Below are 22,883 nucleotides of genomic sequence, written 5' to 3'. Positions count from 1 at the left end.
ATAGGGAAGATGGGCCATGTGGAGATGGTCATATTAAAACATATATTCTTTCTCAGGGGACCAACATGGGGCCCGACCCCAAGTTTGGGAACCACTCTACTAACCACTCTCTCTGCTTGCTTTCTCTCTCTCTCTGTCTTGTCTGCTTCCTCCTGCATGTATTGCAGCCTGCCTCAGCCTCACCACTGAGGGCCACATCACTGTCTGTCTCAGTAGCATGCTCTCCGTAAAGCAAAGTTATGAGAACTTAGTAGTGTATATTTTACTCCTGCTGAGGTAGGCTCCGTTTAACATTAGCTTCTTACTTCATCCTTATAGCTGGCTAATAGATACTACAGCCCTTCAACGTTACTGCAATAGAAGTCTCTACCAGCAGCTAGCCACCTGACTGACATATAAGAGACTACCAGTTATGCACTCATTCTCAGATAATCTTTTTTTCTTTGTTTGGGGTATGTCTGTAGACACGGCAGGAGTCACGGGACGCTTTTAAATAGCCTTTTTTTCCCAGCATCTTGCAAGCACACTGTCAGCAGTGTCTCTAGCCGACTCCAAGCTGGGGTAATTTGTTATATATATACATATAATATATACAACGAGCAAAGTGATCATGCTGTTTTTTGTGGCTGCTATGAAAGTGAATTGTGTTTGAGTGTGATCAGGGGTGTATTCATTCTGCCGATTCTGTTGAAAAACGTTTCATAAATGGAAGCAAAGGAACGAAACGGGGATAAACATACCTGAATTTCTCCAATAGAAACTCTAATTTGCAACTGTTGGACTAATGGACCCTAGATGAGCTAGATGCTGGCAAGAGTGTGCAATGCGGTATTGAATGTGTCACTGTCTGTCACCTTGATTAATCAAAATTCTCTGGACATTTGCACGTACGTTTCATTCATAGGCTAGGTTGTAGCAACCTCATGATGGGCATAGGTAAAGGGAAATCTAGAGTATAGTAGTCATGTAGTAGCCTAAACCTATCAATGTTACACTGAGCAGGGTGAGTGGAATATGAATGACAGTCATCCAATATGCTGTAATAGGAATAAGGCCATGCTCATACCAGTGGAGGCTGCTGAGGGGAGGACGACTCATAATAATGTCTAGAACAGAACAAATGGAATGGCATCAAACATATGGAAACCATGTGTTTGATGTATTTGATACCATTCCACTTATTCTGCTCCAGTCATTACCACCAGTCTGTTCTCCCTGTGGCTCATATATTCTTTTCATTATCCTCCCTCACCATAAACCGCACTGACCACCACTGTTTCATAACCATAATTTACTCGATTTGTCAATGTTTTCATTGTCTTTTGTTTGGAGTGCTCTATGTGAGCAATGAGCATGTTTCTGGTTTCTCTGTCCTGATAATGAGAGGGGGAGGGGAAAGGAATGGAGGAGAGAGGGGCGGAGTTGGAAACTCACAGTGGTGAGATATTCTGTTGCAAAAGGTAATTTGTCATCCTATTAATTATGAAAAAAGTCCTATTACTAGGCTATTCAAAATCAAATACAAATTCACTACTTTTGCTGGCCGACTATACTCTGTAAGCTGCCCTGCACAATCAACGAACCAAAAGCATCACTTAGGCATATATGTTCCCAGACTAAAGGATAGAAAGTTTGGAGCGTAGCATAAGATAACCAGTCCTTCTAGGATGCATTTGATTTGTGTTTTTTTATTTTGATTTAATCTTTATTTAACTAGGCAAGCCAGTTAACTGTAGTTAACACTACAGTTGTCTGTAGTGACACCTCTAGCACTGAGATGCAGTGCCTTAGACCGCAGCGCCACTCAAAAGCATTATGATACAGTCCACACTCAAAGGCAATTATTACAGTTTGTTTAATTTTGGAGTGTAGGCTAGACCAATGATGTTTCAAAGACATCTTAAATCAGCTGTTTTTCTGCTGTGCGTAATATTCAGTAGGCTATGACTATTTTAATTCAATTTTATTTGGGCTCATACTCATACTGGGGCGGCAGGTAGCCTAGTGGTTAGAGCGTTGGACTAGTAACCCGAAAGGTTGCAAGATCGAATCCCCGAGCTGACAAGGTAAAAATCTGTTGTTCTGCCCCTGAACAAGGCAGTTAATCCACTGTTCCTAAGACGTCATTGTAAATAAGAATTTGTTCTTAACTGGCATTCCTAGTTACATAAAGATAAAATATAGGCCTATGCATATACATAGGCTCTAATATGTGTATAGTGTTCTACATATAGTGTCTTAAATGCTTTGAATTAATCATCGCCGTAGAAAGCGCTGACCATTTCTATGCGTCTTTGAAACAAGATTGACTGTGTGTGTGTGATGAGATTTCCTCATACTTCATTGGCCCATCAGTTCCAGGAAGTCTAGAGCTAGAGAAAAACAGTTCCTCTCCCCTTTGTGTGAAACATTCCAACACACATGGGTCATCATTCCAACACGTCCTGTGGAGGTCACAAAATTTCATCAGCCGGTCAAGCAAATAACTGTCGGTCTCACGGTAATTGACCGTTAATTAACCAACACATTTACAGTGCCTTGCGAAAGTATTGCGACCTTTTGCCACATTTCAGGCTTCAAACAGAAAGATATAAAACTGTATTTTTTTGTGAAGAATCAACAACAAGTGGGACACAATCATGAAGTTGAACAACATTTATTGGATATTTCAAACTTTTTTAACAAATCAAAAACTGAAAAATTGGGCGTGCAAAATTATTCAGCCCCCTTAAGTTAATACTTTGTAGCGCCACCTTTTGCTGCGATTACAGCTGTAAGTCGCTTGGGGTATGTCTCTATCAGTTTTGCACATCGAGAGACTTACATTTTTTCCCATTCCTCCTTGCAAAACAGCTCGAGCTCAGTGAGGTTGGATGGAGAGCATTTGTGAACAGCAGTTTTCAGTTCTTTCCACAGATTCTCGATTGGATTCAGGTCTGGACTTTGACTTGGCCATTCTAACACCTGGATATGTTTATTACAAAACAACAACGTGACAACCGTGAAGCTAATGAACAATCATGCTACACATAGACAATCACCCACAACCCACACTGACAAAACAGGCTCCCTAAATATGGTTCCCAATCAGAGACAACGACTAACACCTGCCTCTGATTGAGAACCATATCAGGCCAAACACAGAAACGGACAAACTAGACATCCAACATAGAATGCCCACTCAGATCACACCCTGACCAGACAACATAGAAACATACAAAGCAAACTATGGTTAGGGCGTGACAGTACCCCCCACCCCCAAGATGCGGACTCCGGCCGCAAAACCTGAACCTATAGGGGAGGGTCTGGGTGGGCATTAGTCTGCGGTGGCGGCTCTGGCGCTGGCCGTGGCCCCCACTCCACCATAGTCTTAGTCCACCTTAGTTGCGTCCTTTGAGCGGCAACCCTCGTCGCCGACCTAGGACTGGCAACCCTGCCAAAGGGCCCCACTGGACTGAGGGGCAGCTCAGGACTGAGGGGCAGCTCCGGACTGAGGGGCAGCTCCGGACTGAGGGGCAGCTCCGGACTGAAGGGCAGCTCCGGACTGAAGGGCAGCTCCGGACTGACTGACGGCTCTGGAGGCTCCTGGCTGGCTGGCGGCTCTGGCAGCTTCTGGCTGGCTGACGGCTCTGGCAGCTCCTGGCTGGCTGACGGCTCTGGCAGCTCCTGGCTGGCTGAGGGCTCTGGCCGCTTCTGGCTGGCTGACGGTTCTGGCCGCTCCTGGCTGGCTGACGGCTCTGGCCGCTCCTGGCTGGCTGGTGGCTCTGGCGGCTCCTGGCTGGCTGGTGGCTCTGGCGGCTCCTGGCTGGCTGGCGGCTCAGGACAGACTGGCGGCTCAGGACAGACGGGAGACTCTGGCGGCTCAGGACAGACGGGAGACTCAGGCAGCACTGGAGAGGAGGAAGCACCTGTAGGCAGAAGACGGAGAGACAGCCTGGTGCGGGGGGCTGCCACCGGAGGGCTGGTGCGTGGAGGTGGCACTGGATAGACCGGACCGTGCAGGCACACTGGAGCTCTTGAGCACCGAGCCTGCCCAACCTTACCTGGTTGCATGCTCCCGGTAGCCAGGCCAGTGCGGCGAGGTGGAATAGCCCGCACTGGGCTGTGCTGGCAAACCGGAGACACCATGCGTAAGGCTGGTGCCATGTACGCTGGCCCAAGGAGACGCACTGGAGACCAGATGCGTAGAACCGGCTTCCTGGCACCTGGCTCGATGCCCACTCTAGCCCGGCCGATACGAGGAGCTGGAATGTACCGCACCGGGCTATGCACCCGCACCGGGGACACCGTGCGCTCCACAGCATAACACGGTGCCTGCCCGGTCACTCTCGCTCTCCGGTAAGCACGGGAAGTTGGCGCAGGTCTCCTACCTGGCTTAGCCACACTCCCCGTGCGCCCCCCCAATACATTTTTGGGGCTGACTCTCGGGCTTCCAAACGCGCCGCCGTGCTGCCTCCTCATACCGGCGCCTCTCTGGTTTCGCCGCCTCCAGCTCTGCTTTGGGATGGCAATATTCCCCTGGCTGAGTCCAGGGTCCTTTGCCGTCCAGAATCTCCTCCCAAGTCCATCTCTCCAAGTATCGTTGATTCTCCTGCTGCTGCTACTGCTGCTGCTGCTGCCCGTTATCACGCCGCTTAGTCCTTGGTTGGTGGGTGATTCTGTCACGGATGTCGTCTGGAGATAGAGAGGAGGACCAAGATGCGGCTTGGTAAGTGTTCGTCATTTTAATGGGAAAAACTGAACACTACAAAACAACAAAGTGACAACCGTGACGCTAATCAAACACTGTGCTAACAAGCAACATAACATAGACAATCACCCACAACCCACAATGACAAAACAGGCTACCTAAATATGGTTCCCAATCAGAGACAACGACTAACACCTGCCTCTGATTGAGAACCATATCAGGCCAAACACAGAAACAGACAAACTAGGCATCCAACATAGAATGCCCACTCAGATCACACCCTGACCAAAGAAAACATAGAAACATACAAAGCAAACTATGGTCAGGGCGTGACATCTCCAGGGGAGATGTGGCATTTGATATAAATGTGAGGAGGGTTCTTTGAGCCCACAAACTTGGACTTGGTCATGCAGCTCATATCCGTGCTTCTCAGCTCATATCAGAGACATGACAGGAAAGTAACAGGTAAATTAAAAGGGAGAGTAGCACATTATTCTCAGGTGACTTGCTGTGTATAAATAATATTTAATTTCTTGCTCCAGCAAATGTATTCAAAGTGAATAAAACAGAGTAACAGGAAAACATAACTGTACAATAAGACTTGTCACATAGGCCTACAGTGTCATAGGGCTGTAGCCTACTGTGATTACTGAGATATTAGCTTTACAGAAAGTAAATACATGCTGATATGCAGTTATGACTGTAATGTCGACAGACATAATAAGTACATTTTCCCCCCACTTTAGTTGAAGAGATTCAGAGGGCTACAGTGAATGGAAAGTGCTGCAAAGATAAGAGCATAGCAGAGATGCTGAAGGAGGATGAGGATGTCATCATAGACATTCATGTATCCTTCGATGGCACTTGGCACAAGAGAGGATTCACTTCCAACAACGGGATAGGTGTGTGCATTGGTGCTGGTACCAGCGAGCCTTAGAAAATAGTGAAGATCCACCCAGTCACAATAGAGAGGTTGCACAGAAACTTGTATCTGTATATCATAGGATGTCAAATGATAACATCCTCAAAAGAATGTTGCACGGAGGAACCCAGAATGCAAATTAATGTCTAAACTCTGTAATATGGTTGCGATGCCCCAAAACTGTCTTTGTGGGCAAAAGCCACATTGACGCAGCAGCCAGTATGGTAGTATCCACGTTCAATGAGAGAGCGAGCTACTGCTATGAAATGTGATGGACAAATTGTGGCTTGACAGCACTTTGGTGACATTGGAAGCAATCAGAGAGGAGTTGTGAGAGCTGATTCTGCTTCAATGGAGTGTGCCAAGCGTAGGTGCAGGTCCCATGACACAGTCAAGAGCTCTCATGAAGTGTTTGATTAGATTTTCGATTATATTTACATTGATGTCAGAGTGGTTAGAGGGACAATAGAGTGCTAAGTGTCAGGCAGTTAGCACGTTTGGTAGGCTACTAATGACCATCAGAAACAGCAGAGCTTGGAGTAGTGACTAAATGGTCACGTGAAATTTGACTCCATCACTCGTGACTGCCAGTGTGCCGTTAAAAGCCCTAATCCTAACTCACATCATTGCTTTACTGTAACACAGTATTGAGTTTGATGCAATTTGATCTAACTACCATTTGTGAACCATTTCAAGAAGTTAGTCATTTGAACTTTTTTTGGGGGGGGGGCGAAATGCCTTCTGGAACATATGAACTTTCATGTGCCTTAATACAAACTTGTATGCCATCTGTAAAAACGAGTAAAATTGTTAAATTACAACTTAGTTGGTTTATTCACAGAAAAAGACAGGTACCTTCCCGCTAGCTGTGATTGGCTGATATAATGGATGGGCTGGACATGCCGAGAGATGTGTTTCTATTGGTCTGCCATGTAGCTCGCTTCTGACTATAACATGAGCTGCTCAGTTCCACCCTTCCCCAGGCGCTATTATTTGTTGACTTCTGTATCCGTAAAAGCCATGGTTTCATGCATGTTTACAACAGAAGTCTCCTCCCTAAGTTTTTTTTTTGTTGTTGAATTTTACCCCGTTTTCTCCCCAATTTTGTGGTATTCAATTGTTTAGTAGCTACTATCTTGTCTCATCGCTACACCTTCCATACGGGCTCGGGAGAGACGAAGGTTGAAAGTAATGCGTCCTCCGATACACAACCCAACCAAGCCGCACTGCTTCTTAACATAGCGCGCATCCAACCCGGAAGCCAGCCGCACCAATGTGTCGGAGGAAACACCGTGCACCTGGCAACCTTGGTTAGTGCGCACTGCTCCCGGCCCGCCACATGAGTTGCTGGTGCGCGATGAGACAAGGATTTCCCTACCGGCCAAATCCTCCCTAACCCGGACGACGCTAGGCCAATTGTGCGTCGCCCCACGGACCTCCTGGTCGCGGCCGGTTACGACAGAGCCTGGGCGCAAACCCAGAGTCTCTGGTGGCACAGCTGGCGCTGCCATACAGCGCCCTTAACCACTGCGCCACCCGGGAGGCCAAGTTTGTTTTTTTCACTGCTTTAGCACACTCAGCCAACCCTGATGTCCTAGCCGTGTCTGAATCCTGGCTTAGGAAGGCCACCAGAAATTCTGAAATTTCTACCTCCAACTACAACATTTTCTGCCAAGATAGAACTGCCAAAAGGCGTGGAGTTGCAATCCACTGCAGAGACAGCCTGCAGAGTTCTGTTATGCTATCCAGGTCTGTGCCCAAACAGTTCGAGCTTCTACTTTTAAAAATCCACCACAAATAAGTCTCTCACTGTTGCCGCTTGTTATAGACCCTCCTCAACCCCCAGCTGTGCCCTGGACACCAAATGTGAATTAATTGCCCCCCATTTATCTTCAGAGTTTGTACTGTTAGGTGACCTAAACTGGGATATGCTTAACACCCCGGCCATCCTACAATCTAAGCTAGTTGCCCTCAATCTCACCCACACCTACCCACCCGTCCAGCATCACTACTCTGGACGGTTCTTAGAATATGTGGACAACTACAAATACCTAGGTGTCTGGTTAGACTGTAAACTCTCCTTCCAGACTCATATTAATCCTCTCCAATCCAAAATTAAATCTAGAATCGGCTTCCTATTTCGCAAAAAAGTCTCCTTCACTCATGCTGCCAAACATACCCTCGTAAAACTGACTATCCTACCGATCGTTGACTTCGATTTGGCGATGAAATTGACAAAATAGCCTCCAACACTCTACTCAGCAAATTGTATGCAGTCTATCACAGTGCCATCCGTTTCGTCACCAAAGCCCCATATACTACCCACTACCCAGCTCTCGTTGGCTGGCCCTCGTTTCATATTCATCGCCAAACCCAGACTCCAGGTCATCTATAAGTCTTTGCTTGGTAAAGTCCCACCTTATCTCAGCTCACTGGTCGCCATTGCAGCACCCACCCGTAGCACGTGCTTCAGCAGGTGTATTTCATTGGTCACCCCCAAAGCCAACTCTTCATTTGGCCGCCTTAACTTCCAGTTCTCTGCTGCCAATGACTGGAACGAATTGCAAAAATCACTGAAGCTGGAGACTCATACCTCCCTCACTAGCTTTAGGCATCAGCTATCAGAGCAGCTTACAGATCATTGCACCTGTACTTAGCCCATCTGTAAATAGCCCATCCAACTACCTCATCCCCATATTGTTATTTATTTGATTTTGCTCCTTTGCACCCCAGTATCTCTACTTGCACATTCCTCTTCTGCACATCTATCACTCCAGTGTTAATTTGCTAAATTGTAATTATTTTGCCTCTTGGCCTATATCCTATTTTGCCAATTTATTGCCTTACCTCCCTAATCTTACTTCATTTGCACACACTGTATATAGACGTTTCTATTGTGTTATTGATTGTAAGTTTGTTTATTCCATGTGTAACTCTGTGTTGTTGTTTGTGTCGCATTGCTTTGCTTTATCTTTATCTTATCTTAGTTGTAAATGAGAGCTTGTTCTCAACTGGCCTACCTGGTTAAATAAAGGTGAAATAAAAAATAAAAAATACATTTTAAAAATGTGTAGAAAATCCTTGCTACCGCAGATTTTTTGAAAGATAAAACGTTAGCCATGGAAAAATGCAAAAGTGTTGCTACTGCTCTCAACAACATTGCTGCCCAGAATTGATTTTTTAATTTTATTTTATAAAAACTTTATTTAACTATTCAAGTTAGTGAAGAACAAATTCTTATTTACAATGCCGGCTTAGGAACAGTGGGTTAACTGCCTTGTTCAGGGGCAGAAGGAGAGATATTTACCTTGTCAGCTCGGGGATTTGATCTAGCAACCTTTCAGTTACTGTCCCAACACTCTAACCACTAGGCTACCTGCCACCACTTAGCCGCAACATTTAGCCGGTGCAATCGACAAAGATCAGTGGGAAAAAGTGACTTTCTGCACACAGTCAGTGTGAACCAGAGTGACTTCACACAACAATGGGCCAAACAAGCTGTAGCTAGCTACAAACCAAACGGTAAAGACACACTGCCATGAAGCATTCATCCATATATGGGTAAGAGTCTAGATACATTTTCAGATATTATACATTTCTAATTTGGTCATAAAGTAGTTTTCATTGCAAGTTAAAGCGTACTGTTTGCTAGCTAGTGAACGTTAGCTTGCTGGCTAGCTACCAAATATTACGTGTATGATCTGTGTAGTAATATTATTTATATCTCAGAAATCCATTTGCATGGCTAGTTAAAGCATAATGTTAGCTAGCTAGCTAACATTGAACCTTGTTGGTTAGCTTTAGTTTCCTGCAGATTCATACTCTAGCACTGTATGGTGGCTAGCTATGACAGTCCATCTGTACTGTAGCTATGGGTTGGGATTTTGGTTAATTGTTTAGGTAGCTAGCTAGCTTGCTGGAAGTCTAAACAAAAGACTCCACTTCACAAAATAATGAATACACGGCCCAGGGTGAACACACTTTCAAAGTCAGATTAGGATATAGGCCAAGGACTAGATAAAATGCATTTTTACCTAGAGTGTTTCCTTATTGTGGGCTACTACTTAAACCACTTTTAGTCTTGAAAACGGTTGTTTACTACACTACCTTACTCTGTTTAGCACATGGCCTCAAATGTAAATCCTTAAAGAGATGGGTGGGGCTAAGGCTTAAGAGGCTGTGAACAATTCTGAATAGGCGTAGACAAAGAAGAGCTCTCCAGTAGGTGTACCAAAATATTCAAGGGCCATTTTCTCAAAAGTGGCATTACAAGTTTATCAACTTTCAATGCAGAATTACTTTCCCATTGTTCCTCAACTGCAATGTATGATGCACCATTTTCTATTTCTGAGTCTCTACTTTTATCCAATGTAAAAAACACAAATTAACATTTTGCTACATAAGACCAAATCAAGTGTAATTTCTGTTATGTAGTGGTCTGTGAAATAAAGCGAACTGTAACCTGAACATCTATGGAATATCGATTGATATAAGAGTTTGTACTACTTGTCCTATTCAATCAGATATTTATACCAGACCTGGGTCAAATATGTAAAATACTTCCCCTTTTGGGACTATTCCATTGGTTCCACTGTACTTAAGTCAAGGGCAGCTCAAGGATTTGAAAGTATTTGACAGATGCAGTGAGTTTTCAGGTTCAATTGCACCACCTATTGGCCATTTCCACGCGCACAAACACACACACACACACACACACACACACACACACACACACACACACACACACACACACACACACACACACACACACACACACACACACACACACACACACAGCCAGTCTCTGTCCTATAATATATTGTGGTGAAAGTTGACCCCAGAGAGATCAGGCTACAGTGTTCCCATGAGAAGAAGCTTGAGTAAACATACAGACACACTGATGCTACAGACACAGATACCTGATATCTCATAACCTCGCCTCTTTTTCTGTCAGAAAAAGTCTCCTCTGAAGAGAAAATAGTTGGAGGTTAGTACCAGTTCAGCCAAGCACACAATACAATTGGTGCTGGGAAGAGCATTAGGGGGACGTTCAATAAGGTAGAACTTGAGGGCCTCTAAGCTGCCCTGGTGGGGGATGTTAGTATATACAGTAGATTGGTAACAAAAGTACACAGAATATAATGTTCTGGTATGTGGTCCACAGATTTCAGGAGATTGATCAAAATCAATTGAATCTCTGATTTATGTGGGTAGAGAGCTTGCCCACGGTTCAAAAATGGTCTACAAAAGGTTATTTTGTCAGAGATCTGTTACCACTCACAATGGTCCTGCCTGGTACAGGTGACGTCATGCTCTTGTGGATTTTTGGGAAGGGTGTATATGACAGGTGTGGTTGGGCAGTCAACTTTCATACACCCATATTCTGTTTCTGTAATTTCCCCTTCATTAAAAAACGCAGACAGTGTATGCATGAAATGATTAGAAGGATCCCTAGGGAGTATTGTAAAATTCATCATCACTGAGTTGTCGCAGAATTTCCTTTTCATAGTCTGCAGCATTTTGCATCACTTTTGCACCTCCTTTGTCAGCAGGTTTTATAGGCAGTGGTTCACAACCATGGGTAGTAGGACCCCTGGGGGTACTTGGCCTATCCACAGGAGGTATTTGAGAAGACTCATGGAAGCATAGGTCTACTGGTAAAATGCACATAAGGAGGTACTTCAGGGGTACTCCAGGCTGAGCAATATTCAGTTGGTGGTACAGTAACCGAAAAGGTTGGGAACCACTGCCATAAGGGATCAATTTTCTGCTTTGGATATATTGTGGAATACCATGTATTCTCGTTTCTTAGCCAGGAAATGATATACATCTTTCTCAACTAGAAGGTAGTATGGTTCAAGAGAGGGATTTATTTCGGGAAGTAAAAATGTGCTTCTCATCTTAAAAGGTGTCTTTTCCCTTATCATGTCCTCAGAGCAAGAGTCAAGTTCATTGCCATTAAGGGAACTAGCATATCTATTCATCTCACTGGTCGAGTCTCCAGCCATCTCATTGATTTGCACCCTATTCCCCATATAGTTCATTACTTTTAGCAAGAGCGACATAAATCTGCTATTTGATATTTGGGTGTTGGTTTTACTGGGTTGATTGGTGTCAATGCACACTGTCATCATTTTACAATGATTAAATCAATGTTTTGCTTTCAACAAAAACTGATTATATGTTAAACTGAACTGTGAAGACTGAATTCCTGTGTGTGTGTGTGTGTGCGTGTGTGTGGACGTGTTTAACTATTCTTCTGAGAAAACAAACGTAATTTGACCAACTGAGGACATTTTGTTGGTCCCCACAAAGTCAAATGCTATTTCAAAGGGGGGCTAGGGTTAGAATTAGGTTTAGGGTTAGGAGCTAGGGTTAGGGTTAGAGTAAGAGTATGGGTTAGGGTTAGGTTTAGGGTTTTGAATGGGACTGAATTGTGTGTCCCCACAAGGTTAGCTGTACAAGACTGTGTCATTGTGGGTGTAAAATAATTTACCCTTATGGACAAAGGAGGTGACAGGAAGGCATGCTTGCAAAAAAAGGTCTTCAAGTGCAGAATGGTTTAATTACATGTGCAAGTGCTGGATGTCCATATGTTTAGTGAATTGATGGCGAAAGCAACATGTTACATGTAGGCTACAAATCCCAATAAGGAAATAGACTTACATACAAATCTTAGCTGAATAAACTTTTCAAGATAATTACATAGCTACATACAAATACCAAATACCACAGCTGATCAGAACCAGTAAGTACCGTGAGTATGAAATGTTTGTTAGACTGAGCTAAACAATACTTGAGACCGAATTTCTGAATAAATGTAGGCTATAGGTAACTTCCATCTGTATGTCTGTTTCCTACTGAGTTGTAGTGAGTCAGTAATGAGTAAATTGTAATATTGTTAAATGCTAAAACAAATTGACCATTGATTGTCTATTACCTGTTTGTTGTAAATATAAATGTTATACAGTAGCCTCAATGATCAATGATTCTAAACCATATCAGAAACAGGCAGATAAACAACAAATAGACAAGTTATATTCAGCCACCATGTTCAAGTCCATGAGTAGGGTAATCAATTTCATTTGATTATACAATATTAGAATTTACCCTCAAAGGAAAAATAAGATAGACACAAAGGCACACAGAAATATAGAAAACACACACACACACACCTCCGCCATGCTGACTCTCAACACGGGGCCCCTCAGCGGTGTGTGCTTAGTCCCCTCCTGTACTCCCTGTTCACCCACAACTCCGTGGCCACGCACGACTCCAACACCATCATCAAGTTTTCTGACGGCATGATGGGGTAGGCCTGATCACCAGCGGGATGAGACAGCCTACAGGGAGGAGCCCAGAGACTTAGCAGTGTCGTGCAGGACAACAACCTCTCCCTCAACCTCAGTAAGACCAAGGAGCTGATTGTGGACTATACGAGAAAGAGGGGAGAGCACACCTGATAGGGCTGTAGTGGAGAAGGTCAAGAGCTTCAAGTTCCTTGGTGTCCACATCACTAAGGACTTATCATGGTCCACACACACACGCACAGTCGTGAAGAGGGTACGGTAGCACCTCTTCCCTCGCAAGAGGCTGAAAATGTTTGGCATGGGCCCTCGGATCCTTAAAAAGTTCTACAGCTGTACCATAGAGAGCATTGACTAGCTGCATCACCGGTTGGTATGTCAAATACACCGCCCTGGACCCCAAAGCACTACAGAGGGTGGTGCGGACAGCCCAGTAAATCACTGGGGCCGAGCTCCCTGCCATCCGGGACCTCTATATCAGGCAGTGCCAGAGGAAAGCCCGAAAAATTGCCTAAGACTCCAGCCAACCAAGCCATAGACTGTTCACTCTGCTAACATCTGGCAAACGTTACCGAAACATTGACTTTCTGATTCCGAGACAGCTTCTACCCCCAAGCCATAGGACTGCTAAATAGTCAATTAATGGTTACCCAAACTATCTGCACTGACTTTATCTTGCACTGACCCTACACACACTCACTAGACTATATATACACACCAGTGGAGGCTGCTTAGGGGAGAACAGCTCATATTATGAACAGAGAAAATGGAATGGTATCAAACACTTGGAAACCATGTTTGATGTATTTGGTACCATTCTACTTATTCCCTTCCAACCAAGCCAGTTCTCCCCAATTAAGGTGCCACTAACCCCCTGTGATACACACTATATACACTGAGTGTACAACATTTTAGGAACACAATCCTAATATTGAGTTGCACCCCCTTTTGCCCTCAGAACAGCCTCCATTCGTCGGGGCATGGACTCTACAAAGTGTCAAAAGCATTCCACAGGGATGCTGGCTCATGTTGACTCCAAAGCTTCACACATTTGTGTTAAGTTGGCTGGATGTCCTTTGGGTGGTGGATCATTCTTGATACACACGGGAAACTGTTGAGCGTGAAAAACTCAGCAGCTTTTCAGTTCTTGACACACTCAAACCGGTGCACCTGGCACCTACTAACATACCTAGTTCAAAGGCACTTAAATCTGTTGTCTTGCCCATTCACCCTCTGAATGGCACACATACACAATCCATGTCTCAATTGTCTTAAGGTGTCACGTCTACTCCCGCTCCCCCTTTCTGGCGCTCGTTGTTGCCAGTTTACTCATTATTATGCACTCCTGTCACCATCGTTACGCGCACCTGTGCCTCATGAGACTAACCCGGACTACATCACTTTCCTGATTACCTCCCCTATATCTGTCATTCCCTTTGGTTCTTTCCTCAGACTTTACAGTTTAACGCCTTGCCAAAGGGAAGCAATAGTATTTTTGGTGAAATTGGGTCCAAGGGCAGCTGGCTCGTTAGGCTTCTATGCCTCAGCCGGCTCGATAGGTTTACAAGCCTTGGTTGTCTCGTCAGGCTTCCATGCCTCAGCTGGCCCAACAGGTTCTCAAGCCTCGGTTGTCTCGTCAGGCTTCCATTGCCGAAGCTACCGGGGATGCCTCAGCTAGCTCATCAGGCTTCCATGCCTCAGCTGGCCCGACAGGTTCTCAAGCCTCGGTTGGCTCGTCAGGCTTCCATTGCCTCAGCTACCGGGGATGCCTCAGCTAGCTCGTCAGGCTTCCATGCCTCAGCTGGCTCTACAGATTCTCAAGCGTTGGTTAGCTGATCAGGCCTCCATGCCAAGAGTGTGCAAAGCTGTCATCAAGGCAAATGTTAGCTACTTTGAACAATCTCAAATATAAAATATATTTTTTGAACACTTTTTTGGTTACTACATGATTCCATATGTGTTATTTCATAGTTTTGATATCTTCACTATTATTCTACAATGTAGAAAATAGTAAAAATAAAGCTAAACCCTGGAATGAGTAGGTGTGTCAACTTTTGACTGGTACTGTATATATTATTTTAAATATAGCTACCTAGTTTAAAAATCAACAGTACTGCCACAACAGCATAACATTTGATCAACACTTGATAACACTTGATTTACATCAATATCAGTATTCGGTCTGGTTGGTTGATAGCCAACGCGCAGCAGAGAGAGGCCAAAAGACATAGAGAGGAGTGGCTGTACAACCCTCCAACCCAACGGGTGTGTCAGGGCAGCAGCAACACAGCTAGTCTAGACTCTAGCTAACCACCATATACTACAATAGTCACACAAGCCACTAGCGAGCTTGCCATATATCATGAGTTAAAAGATTCAGAATATTATATTATGAAGTTATTATTTAAGAGCATTAAAGATAAATCATAATGAGCAAAACAAATAATTGAGCTAGCTAACTAGCAGATTAACATCAATATCAATGATCGGCTGAAACAATGTACCTCTTTTCCCCGATGCCAATCATGTCTTTAGGAGTCACTGTAACTTAACATTTGTGATGAGTGAGTGTGTTGTTGCAGAAATAAATAGGCCTATGCTTAAAAACGTTAAATGGGTGCGTACACTTTTTTAAATGTTAATTTTGAGCACCTGCCCCTTGAAAGGTCTCCACACTGCCCTGCCAACATGATATCATTGTTAAGTGTCAGTCTGGTATGCTTTTGCAAAAAGATATTCATCATGAGGCATACATGAGGAGTACACATGAGGTGTACATTGCTTTCAAGGCAAAACAAATTGGTGATAAAGCTGCAAAGGGTAAATTGGTGAAAGACTCAGACAGACAGCCATCTGTGGAGGTGGGAGAGAGGAGGGGGAGAGAGAGAGAGAGATGGGAGAGAGATGAAAGGAAGGGAAGGGAGATCAAGAAAGAGGAAGAGAGAATGGAGGGTGGAGGAGGGAGACAGAGAGAAGGGTAAAGGAGAGAGGGAGAGAGAGAGTCAACAAATAGACATACAGACTATCTGTGCATTAATATCCTGTCTGTGGAGGTGGGAGAGAGGTAGAGGTGGGAGAGAGGAGGGAGAGAGAATGGAAGGGGGGGGAAGAGAAGGGGAGAGTGAGGGAGAGACAGGAGAGAGAGAGGGTGAAGGAGGGAAGACAGAAGAGGAAGGGTAAGAGAGAGCGAGGGAGAGGAGGGAGAGAGGAGTTAGAGATAAAAGAGAGAGAGGAGGGATAGACCGAGACATGTATGTCTGAGTCTTTCACAAATTTTCCCTTCGCAGATTTATCACAATCAACTTTTTTGCCTTAAATGCTATGTATTGACTTATGCCTCACTATCTTTTAGAAAAAGCGTACCAGACTGACGTTTAACAGTTGCTACCAGGCTGGAAAGACAGACTGAGAAAAAACGGGGGAAAAAATAGAACTATCATCAAAAATCTACCTCATGAGAGAGACCATGACCAGCTCAGCACCATGTGAACTACTGCTAGCATACTACTCCATTATCTGCAGCACTGAACGACCTTGGACCAAATATATAGATACTAGCAAGATGGCAGACATGGCAGCTCTGCTTCTAGCTCCTAAGCAACTTTGCAGTATATTGTTTTTTGTGTGTGTTATTTCTTACATTAATAGCCCAGAACGTTTTTTTTTTGTGTTATTACAAACAGCCGGAAATAACTTTTAGATATCAGAGGGGCGGTAACTCACCAGCATTACGATCAGGAATACGACTTTCCCGAATTGGATCCTTTGTTCGTACCCCCCAGGGCAACTTATCTGCCGCCGGCAGAGAAGAGGTATTCGGAGAGGACTTCTAGTCCGACTCAGGAAGCGTGCACGCCATCCACCGCTTCCGAGTACATTACTTGCTAATGTTCAGTCCTTGGACAATAAAGTAGACAAGCTCAGGGCAAGGATTTCCTACCAGAGAGACATCTGGGACTGTAATATACTCTGTTTCTCTGACTCAAGGCTCTTTCAAGATATACTGTCCCTGTCCATACAGCCATCTGGGCTCTCAGTACATCGGTCAGAGAGTAATAAAAAACTTTCTGGGAAGAAGAAAGGTGGTGGTGTATGTTTCATGATTAACTACTCATGGTGTAATTGTGATATCGTACAGAAACTCAAGTCATTTTGTTCACCCCACCTAGAATACCTCACAATCAAATGCTGACCGTATTCCCTCCCAAGAGAATTCTCTTCGGTTATAGTCACAGCCGTGTATATTCCCCCTCAAGCCGATACCACGACAACCCTCAAGGAACTACACTGGATTTTGCGCAAACTGGAAACCACATATCCTGAGGCCGGATTTATTGTAGCTGGGGATTTTAACAAAACAAATTTGAGGAAAACGCTAACAAAGTACTATCAACACATTGACTGTAGTACTTGCACTGTTAAAACACTCAATCACTGCTACTCCCCCTTCCGGGATGCCTACAAGGTCCTCCCCCGCTCTCCCTTTGGCAAATCAGATCACGGCTCCATTTTGCTCCTCCCTTCCTATAGGCAGAAACTCAAACAGGAAATACCCGTGCTAAGGTCTATTCAACGCTGGTCTGACCAATCGGAATCCATGGTTCAAGATAGTTTTCATCATGCGGACTGGGATATGTTCCGGGTAGCCTCTGAGAATAACATTGATGTATACTCGGACACGTGACTGAGTTAATCAGGAAATGTATAGGGGACGTTGTACCCACTGTAACTATTAAAACCTACCTAAACCAGAAACCGTGGATAAACGTCAGCATTTGCGCAAAACTGAAAGCGAGAACCACTGCATTTATCCATAGCAAGGTGACTGGAAATGTGGTCGAATACAAACAGTGTAGTTATTCCCTCTGTAAGGCAATCAAACAGGCAAAACATCAGTACAGAGACAAAGTGGAGTCGCAATTCAACGGCTCAGGCACGAGACGTATGTGGTAGGGTCTACAAACAATCATAGAATACAAAGGAAAAAACAGCCATGTTGCAGACACCGACGTCTTGCTCCCGGACGAGCTAAACACGTTCTTTGCCCACTTTGAGGATAACACAGTGTCACCGACATGGCCCGCTCCCAAGGACTGTGGGCTCTCATTCTCCGTGGCAAGTGAGTAAGACATTTAGCGTGTTAACCCTCGCAAGACTGCCGGCCCAGACGGCAACACTAGCCGTATCTTCAGAACATGCACAGACCAGCTGGCTGTAGTGTTTAAGGACATATTCAAACTCTCCCTATCCCAGTTTTCTGCTCCCACTTGCTTGAAGATGTCCACCATTGTTTCTGTACCCAAGAAAGCAAAGGTAACTGAACTAAGTGACTATCGCCCCATAGCACTCACTTCTGTCATCATGAAGTGCTTTGAGAGGCTAGTTAAGGATCATATCACCTCTACCTTACCTGACACACTAGACCCACTTCAATTTGCATACAGCCCCAACAGATCAAGGGATGATGCAATCACCATGGCACTGCCCTATCCCATCTGGAAAAGAGGAATACCTATGTAAGAAAGCTGTTCATTGACTATAGCTCAGCCTTGGGTCTGAACCACGCCCTGTGCAACTGGGTCCTGGACTTCCTGACGGGCCACCCCCAGGTGGTGAAGGTGAGAAACAACACCTCCAGTTTGCTGTTCCTCAACACAGGGGCCCCACAAGGGTGCGGGCTCAGCCCCCTCCTGTACTCCCTGTTCACCCATGGCTGCATGGCAATGCCTCACAAGTCCTCAACTGGCAGCTTCATTAAATAGTACCTGCAAAACACCAGTCTCAACATCAACAGTGAAGAGGCGATTCCGGAGTGCTGGCCTTCTAGACAGAGTTGCAAAGGAAAAGCCATATCTCAGACTGGCCCCCCCAAAAAAGAGATTAACCAGTTGCGACGAGCAAACCCGGATCCGGGATCCTATTTATAGCCTCAAGCTCATTACCATAACGCAACGTTAACTATTCATGAAAATCGCAAATGAAATTAAATAAATATGCTAGCTCTCAAGCTTAGCCTTTTGTTAACAACACTGTCATCTCAGATTTTCAAAATATGCTTTTCAACCATAGCAAAACAAGCATTTGTGTTACAGTATTGATAGCTAGCGTAGCATTTAGCGTAGCATTTAGCGTAGCATTCAGCGTGCAACATTTTCACAAAAACAAGAAAAGCATTCAAATAAAATCATTTACCTTTGAAGATCTTCGGATGTTTTCAATGAGGACACTCAGTTAGATAGCAAATGTTCAGTTTTCCCAAAAATATTATTTGTGTATTAGAAATCGCTCCGTTTTGTACATCACGTTTGGCTACCAAAAAAAAACGAAAATTCAGTCATCAAAACGCCAAACTTTTTTCCAAATTAACTCCATAATATCGACTGAAACATGGCAAACGTTGTTTAGAATCAATCCTCAAGGTGTTTTTCACATATCTCTTTGATGATATAACGTTCGTGGAAGTTGGCAGGACACCAGGCCTGGACACCTGGTCAATGTAGTCTCTTATGGTCAATCTTCCAATGATATGCCTACAAATACGTCACAATGCTGCCGACACCTTGGGGAAACGGCAGAAAGTGTAAGCTCATTCCTGTCGCATTCACAGCCATATAAGGAGACAATGGAAAACAGCGCCTCAGAAATTTTGCTCATTTCCTGTTTGAAGTTTCATCTTGGTTTCGGCTGTAGCATCAGTTCTGGGGCACTCACAGACAATATCTTTGCAGATTTGGAAACGTCAGAGTGTTTTCTTTCCAAAGCTGTCAATTATATGCATAGTCGAGCATCTTTTCGTGACAAAATATTGCGCTTAAAACTTCTTATGGAGGTGATCCCTGCAGAGGGACCGCTCAGCGGAATTTCCACCTATAGTACTTTACTTAGTACTCGTTAAATCTCAAACTTTCATTAAAATACACATGCCAGGTACTGAATTAAAGCTACACTCGTTGTGAATCTAGCCACCGAGTCAGATTTGTAAAATGCTTTTCGGTGAAAGCATGAGAAGCTATTATCTGATAGCATGCACCCCCCAAAATACCAGCACGACACGTAAACAACAGATTTTGCGGTAGCCGGCGCTACCCAAAACGCAGAAATAAAATATAAAACATTCATTACCTTGGACAAGCTTCTTGGTTGGCACTCCTATATGTCCCATAAACATCACAATTGGGTCTTTTTCCCGATTAAATCCGTCATTGTATACCCAAAATGTCATTTGCTGAAGGCCAGTCTGATGCTGCAAAAAGTCAATTTACAAGACGCAACGTCACTTTTTAAAATTACAAAAGTCGCCTATAAACTTTTACAAATCACTTCAAACGACGTTTCTAAACCAACTTTAGGTATTAATAAACGTTAATGATGTATCAAATTGATCACGGGGCGATCTGTATTCGATAGCAGCAAGTCTGGAAAACATCGTCCATTTTTTCCGTTTCACAACATCCTGTGGTGCGTCAGAAGAAGGGAGGGGTCTATTTGTGTTGCAACCAGGGATAAATGATTCTGATATTGATAGCAATGGTGACATCGTGTGGAAGCTGTAGGCGTTTACAGGGGGTTTGCATATATTTTCCCTTAAACAATTGATTGAATGGCGGATGAATATTTTGTTTTTGTTTTTGGTGAACAGTTTTACCAGGGATTTTTACTCCTAAACACGTTCTGTTATAGCCACAGACCCAATTTAACCAGTTTTGGACACTTCAGAGTGTTTTCTATCCACACATACTTATCATATGCATATACTATATTCCTGGCATGAGTAGCAGGACTTTGAAATGTTGCGCGATTTTTTACAAAAAGCTGCGAAAATTCGCATCATCCATAACTTATTAAAATGGGAACGTTTTTCATCCAAAAATGAAATACTGCCCCCAGAGGTTCAAGAGGTTAAATCGTTTACCTTTGATGAGCTTTGAATGTTTTCACTCATGAGACTCTCAGTTAGACAGCAAATGTTCCTTTCTTCCAAATATATTATTTTTGTAGCCGAAATAACTCCTTTAGTTCTTCAAGTTTGGCTGAGAATTCGACCAGAAATTGCTGTCATGACAACGCCGAAAAATATTCCAAATTAGCTCCATAATATCGACAGAAACATGGCAAACATTGTTTATAATCAATCCTCAAGGTTTTTTTCAAATATCTATTCGATAATATATCAACCGGGACAGCTGTCTTTTCAGTAAGACCGGGAGGAAAAATAGCTACCTCTGTCTATTACACAAGAATTGAGAGCCCTCAGCCGTACACTTACGCAATGTAGTCGTTTTCCCCCTAGTTTCAAGAGGTTAAGGTGGCCAAAAGAACACAGACATTTGGTAGAGGAACTCTGCCTCTTCACTGTTGACATTGAGACTGGTGTTTTGCAGGTACTATTTAATGAAGCTGCCAGTTGAGGACTTGTGAGGCGTCTGTTTCTCAAATTAGACACTAATGTTCTTGTCCTCTTGCTCAGTTGTGCACCGGGGCCTCCCACTCCTCTTTCTATTCTGGTTAGAGACAGTTTGCGTTGTTCTGTGAAGGGAGTAGTACACAGCGTTGTACGAGATCTTCAGTTTCTTGGCAGTTTTGTTGCTTCTTTAATCAGCACAAGTTTTCAGCTGTGCTAACATCATTGCAAAAGGGTTTTCTAATGATCAATTAGCCTTTTAAAATTATAAACTTGGATTAGCTAACACAACGTGCCATTGGAACACAGGAGTGATGGTTGCTGATAAAGGGCCCCTGTACGCCTATGTAGATATTCCATAAAAAAATCAGCTGTTTCCAGCTACAATAGTCATTTACAAAATTAACAATATCTCCACTGTATTTCTGATCAATTTAATGGACATAAAATGTGCTTTTCTTTCAAAAACAAGGACACTTCTAAGTGACCCCAAACTTTTGAACGGTAGTGTAAGTACTTTATCCCATTGCCACCCGGTGACTCATCCTGCTTCCCTATATACATAGACATGGAATCACTGGTCACATTAATAATGGAACACTGGTCACTTTAATAATGTTTGCATACTGCTTTACTAATTTCATGTGTATATACTATTTTACTGTATTCTATTCTACTGTATTTTAGTCAATGCCACTCTGACATTGCTTGTCCTAATATTTATATATTTCTTAATTCCATTATTTTACTTTTAGATTTGTGTGTATTGTTGTGAATTGTTAGATATTACTGCACTGTTTGAGCAAGGAACACAAGCATTTCGCTAAACCCACAATAACATCTGCTAAATATGTGTATGTGACCAATAAAATTTGATTTGATTTGACCACTGGTGTTGGGAGTCCTTTGTGTGTGTTTGTACTTGTGCAAGTTTATCAATGTGAGACTTCCACCAATCTCCATGAACAAATTATCAACTTGTTTTAAAGTATGATGAGTCACTAAAACCGTAGTTTCAACCAAGCCCCAAGTCAACTATTGATGTTTTCCTCCTTAAACATTATGCACTTTGGCTTTCTGAATGTTACACAATAATAATGTTTAATATTTCTCACCATTAACTCCAGTTAGAAGAGATGCTTCTCTCAAACCCGAAGATGCAGGGAGAAATGAGAAGTCTCCCTTTCTCCCCTGTTTTGGTTCAATCGATAGCTGTGGCGAGGGTTAGGGAGGGTTTTGCATCGGCTATTTGGCACAGCACAGTACTTTGATTTGGGGATGGAGAGGAGGGGAAAGAAGGTGGAGGAGGGGGAAGAAGAAAGTAGGGTGGGGGGAAGCCCTTCTGCTTAACCAGTGTAAAAAAAAAAATGTGTTTGTTAGTGTATTATTTGGGGACCAACATCAATAACGAATTTCACTGAAGCTCATTGAGGAACCTTTAGACGATCCATCAACTCAATGTCCAGTAATCTCGCACGCACGCACACCATCACGCATATATTACTCCCCATTAATTCTAGTTAGAAGAGATGCTTCTCTCACAACCTGAAGATGGCACTCTTT

At 43.7% G+C, this 22,883-nt stretch overlaps 1 protein-coding gene across 1 annotated transcript; it reads right to left on the bottom strand.

Moving 5' to 3' along the window:
* Positions 1 to 2,640: 2,640 nt before the first annotated feature.
* On the bottom strand, positions 2,641 to 20,359 carry LOC149979521 (uncharacterized). The gene is made up of 2 exons (XM_090189682.1): positions 20,042 to 20,359; positions 2,641 to 4,674 (listed from the first exon to the last, which is right to left on the bottom strand). Exon 2 carries the CDS (start codon positions 4,459 to 4,461, stop codon positions 3,292 to 3,294), a length of 1,170 nt encoding a protein of 389 aa, XP_090045808.1. The 5' UTR covers positions 4,462 to 4,674; positions 20,042 to 20,359; the 3' UTR covers positions 2,641 to 3,291.
* Between the last annotated feature and the right edge of the window lie 2,524 nt (positions 20,360 to 22,883).

This window comes from Oncorhynchus mykiss, chromosome 11 (genome assembly GCF_057628025.1).
Source record: "Oncorhynchus mykiss isolate SJ-2025 chromosome 11, ASM5762802v1, whole genome shotgun sequence".
Lineage (NCBI taxonomy): Eukaryota > Metazoa > Chordata > Actinopteri > Salmoniformes > Salmonidae > Oncorhynchus > Oncorhynchus mykiss.
This window is presented reverse-complemented; position numbering and strand designations above follow the sequence as displayed.

Excerpts from the sequence above, each read along its gene's own strand:
- LOC149979521 (XM_090189682.1), bottom strand. The coding sequence starts at position 4,461 with ATGAGGAGGCAGCACGGCGGCGCGTTTGGAAGCCCGAGAGTCAGCCCC.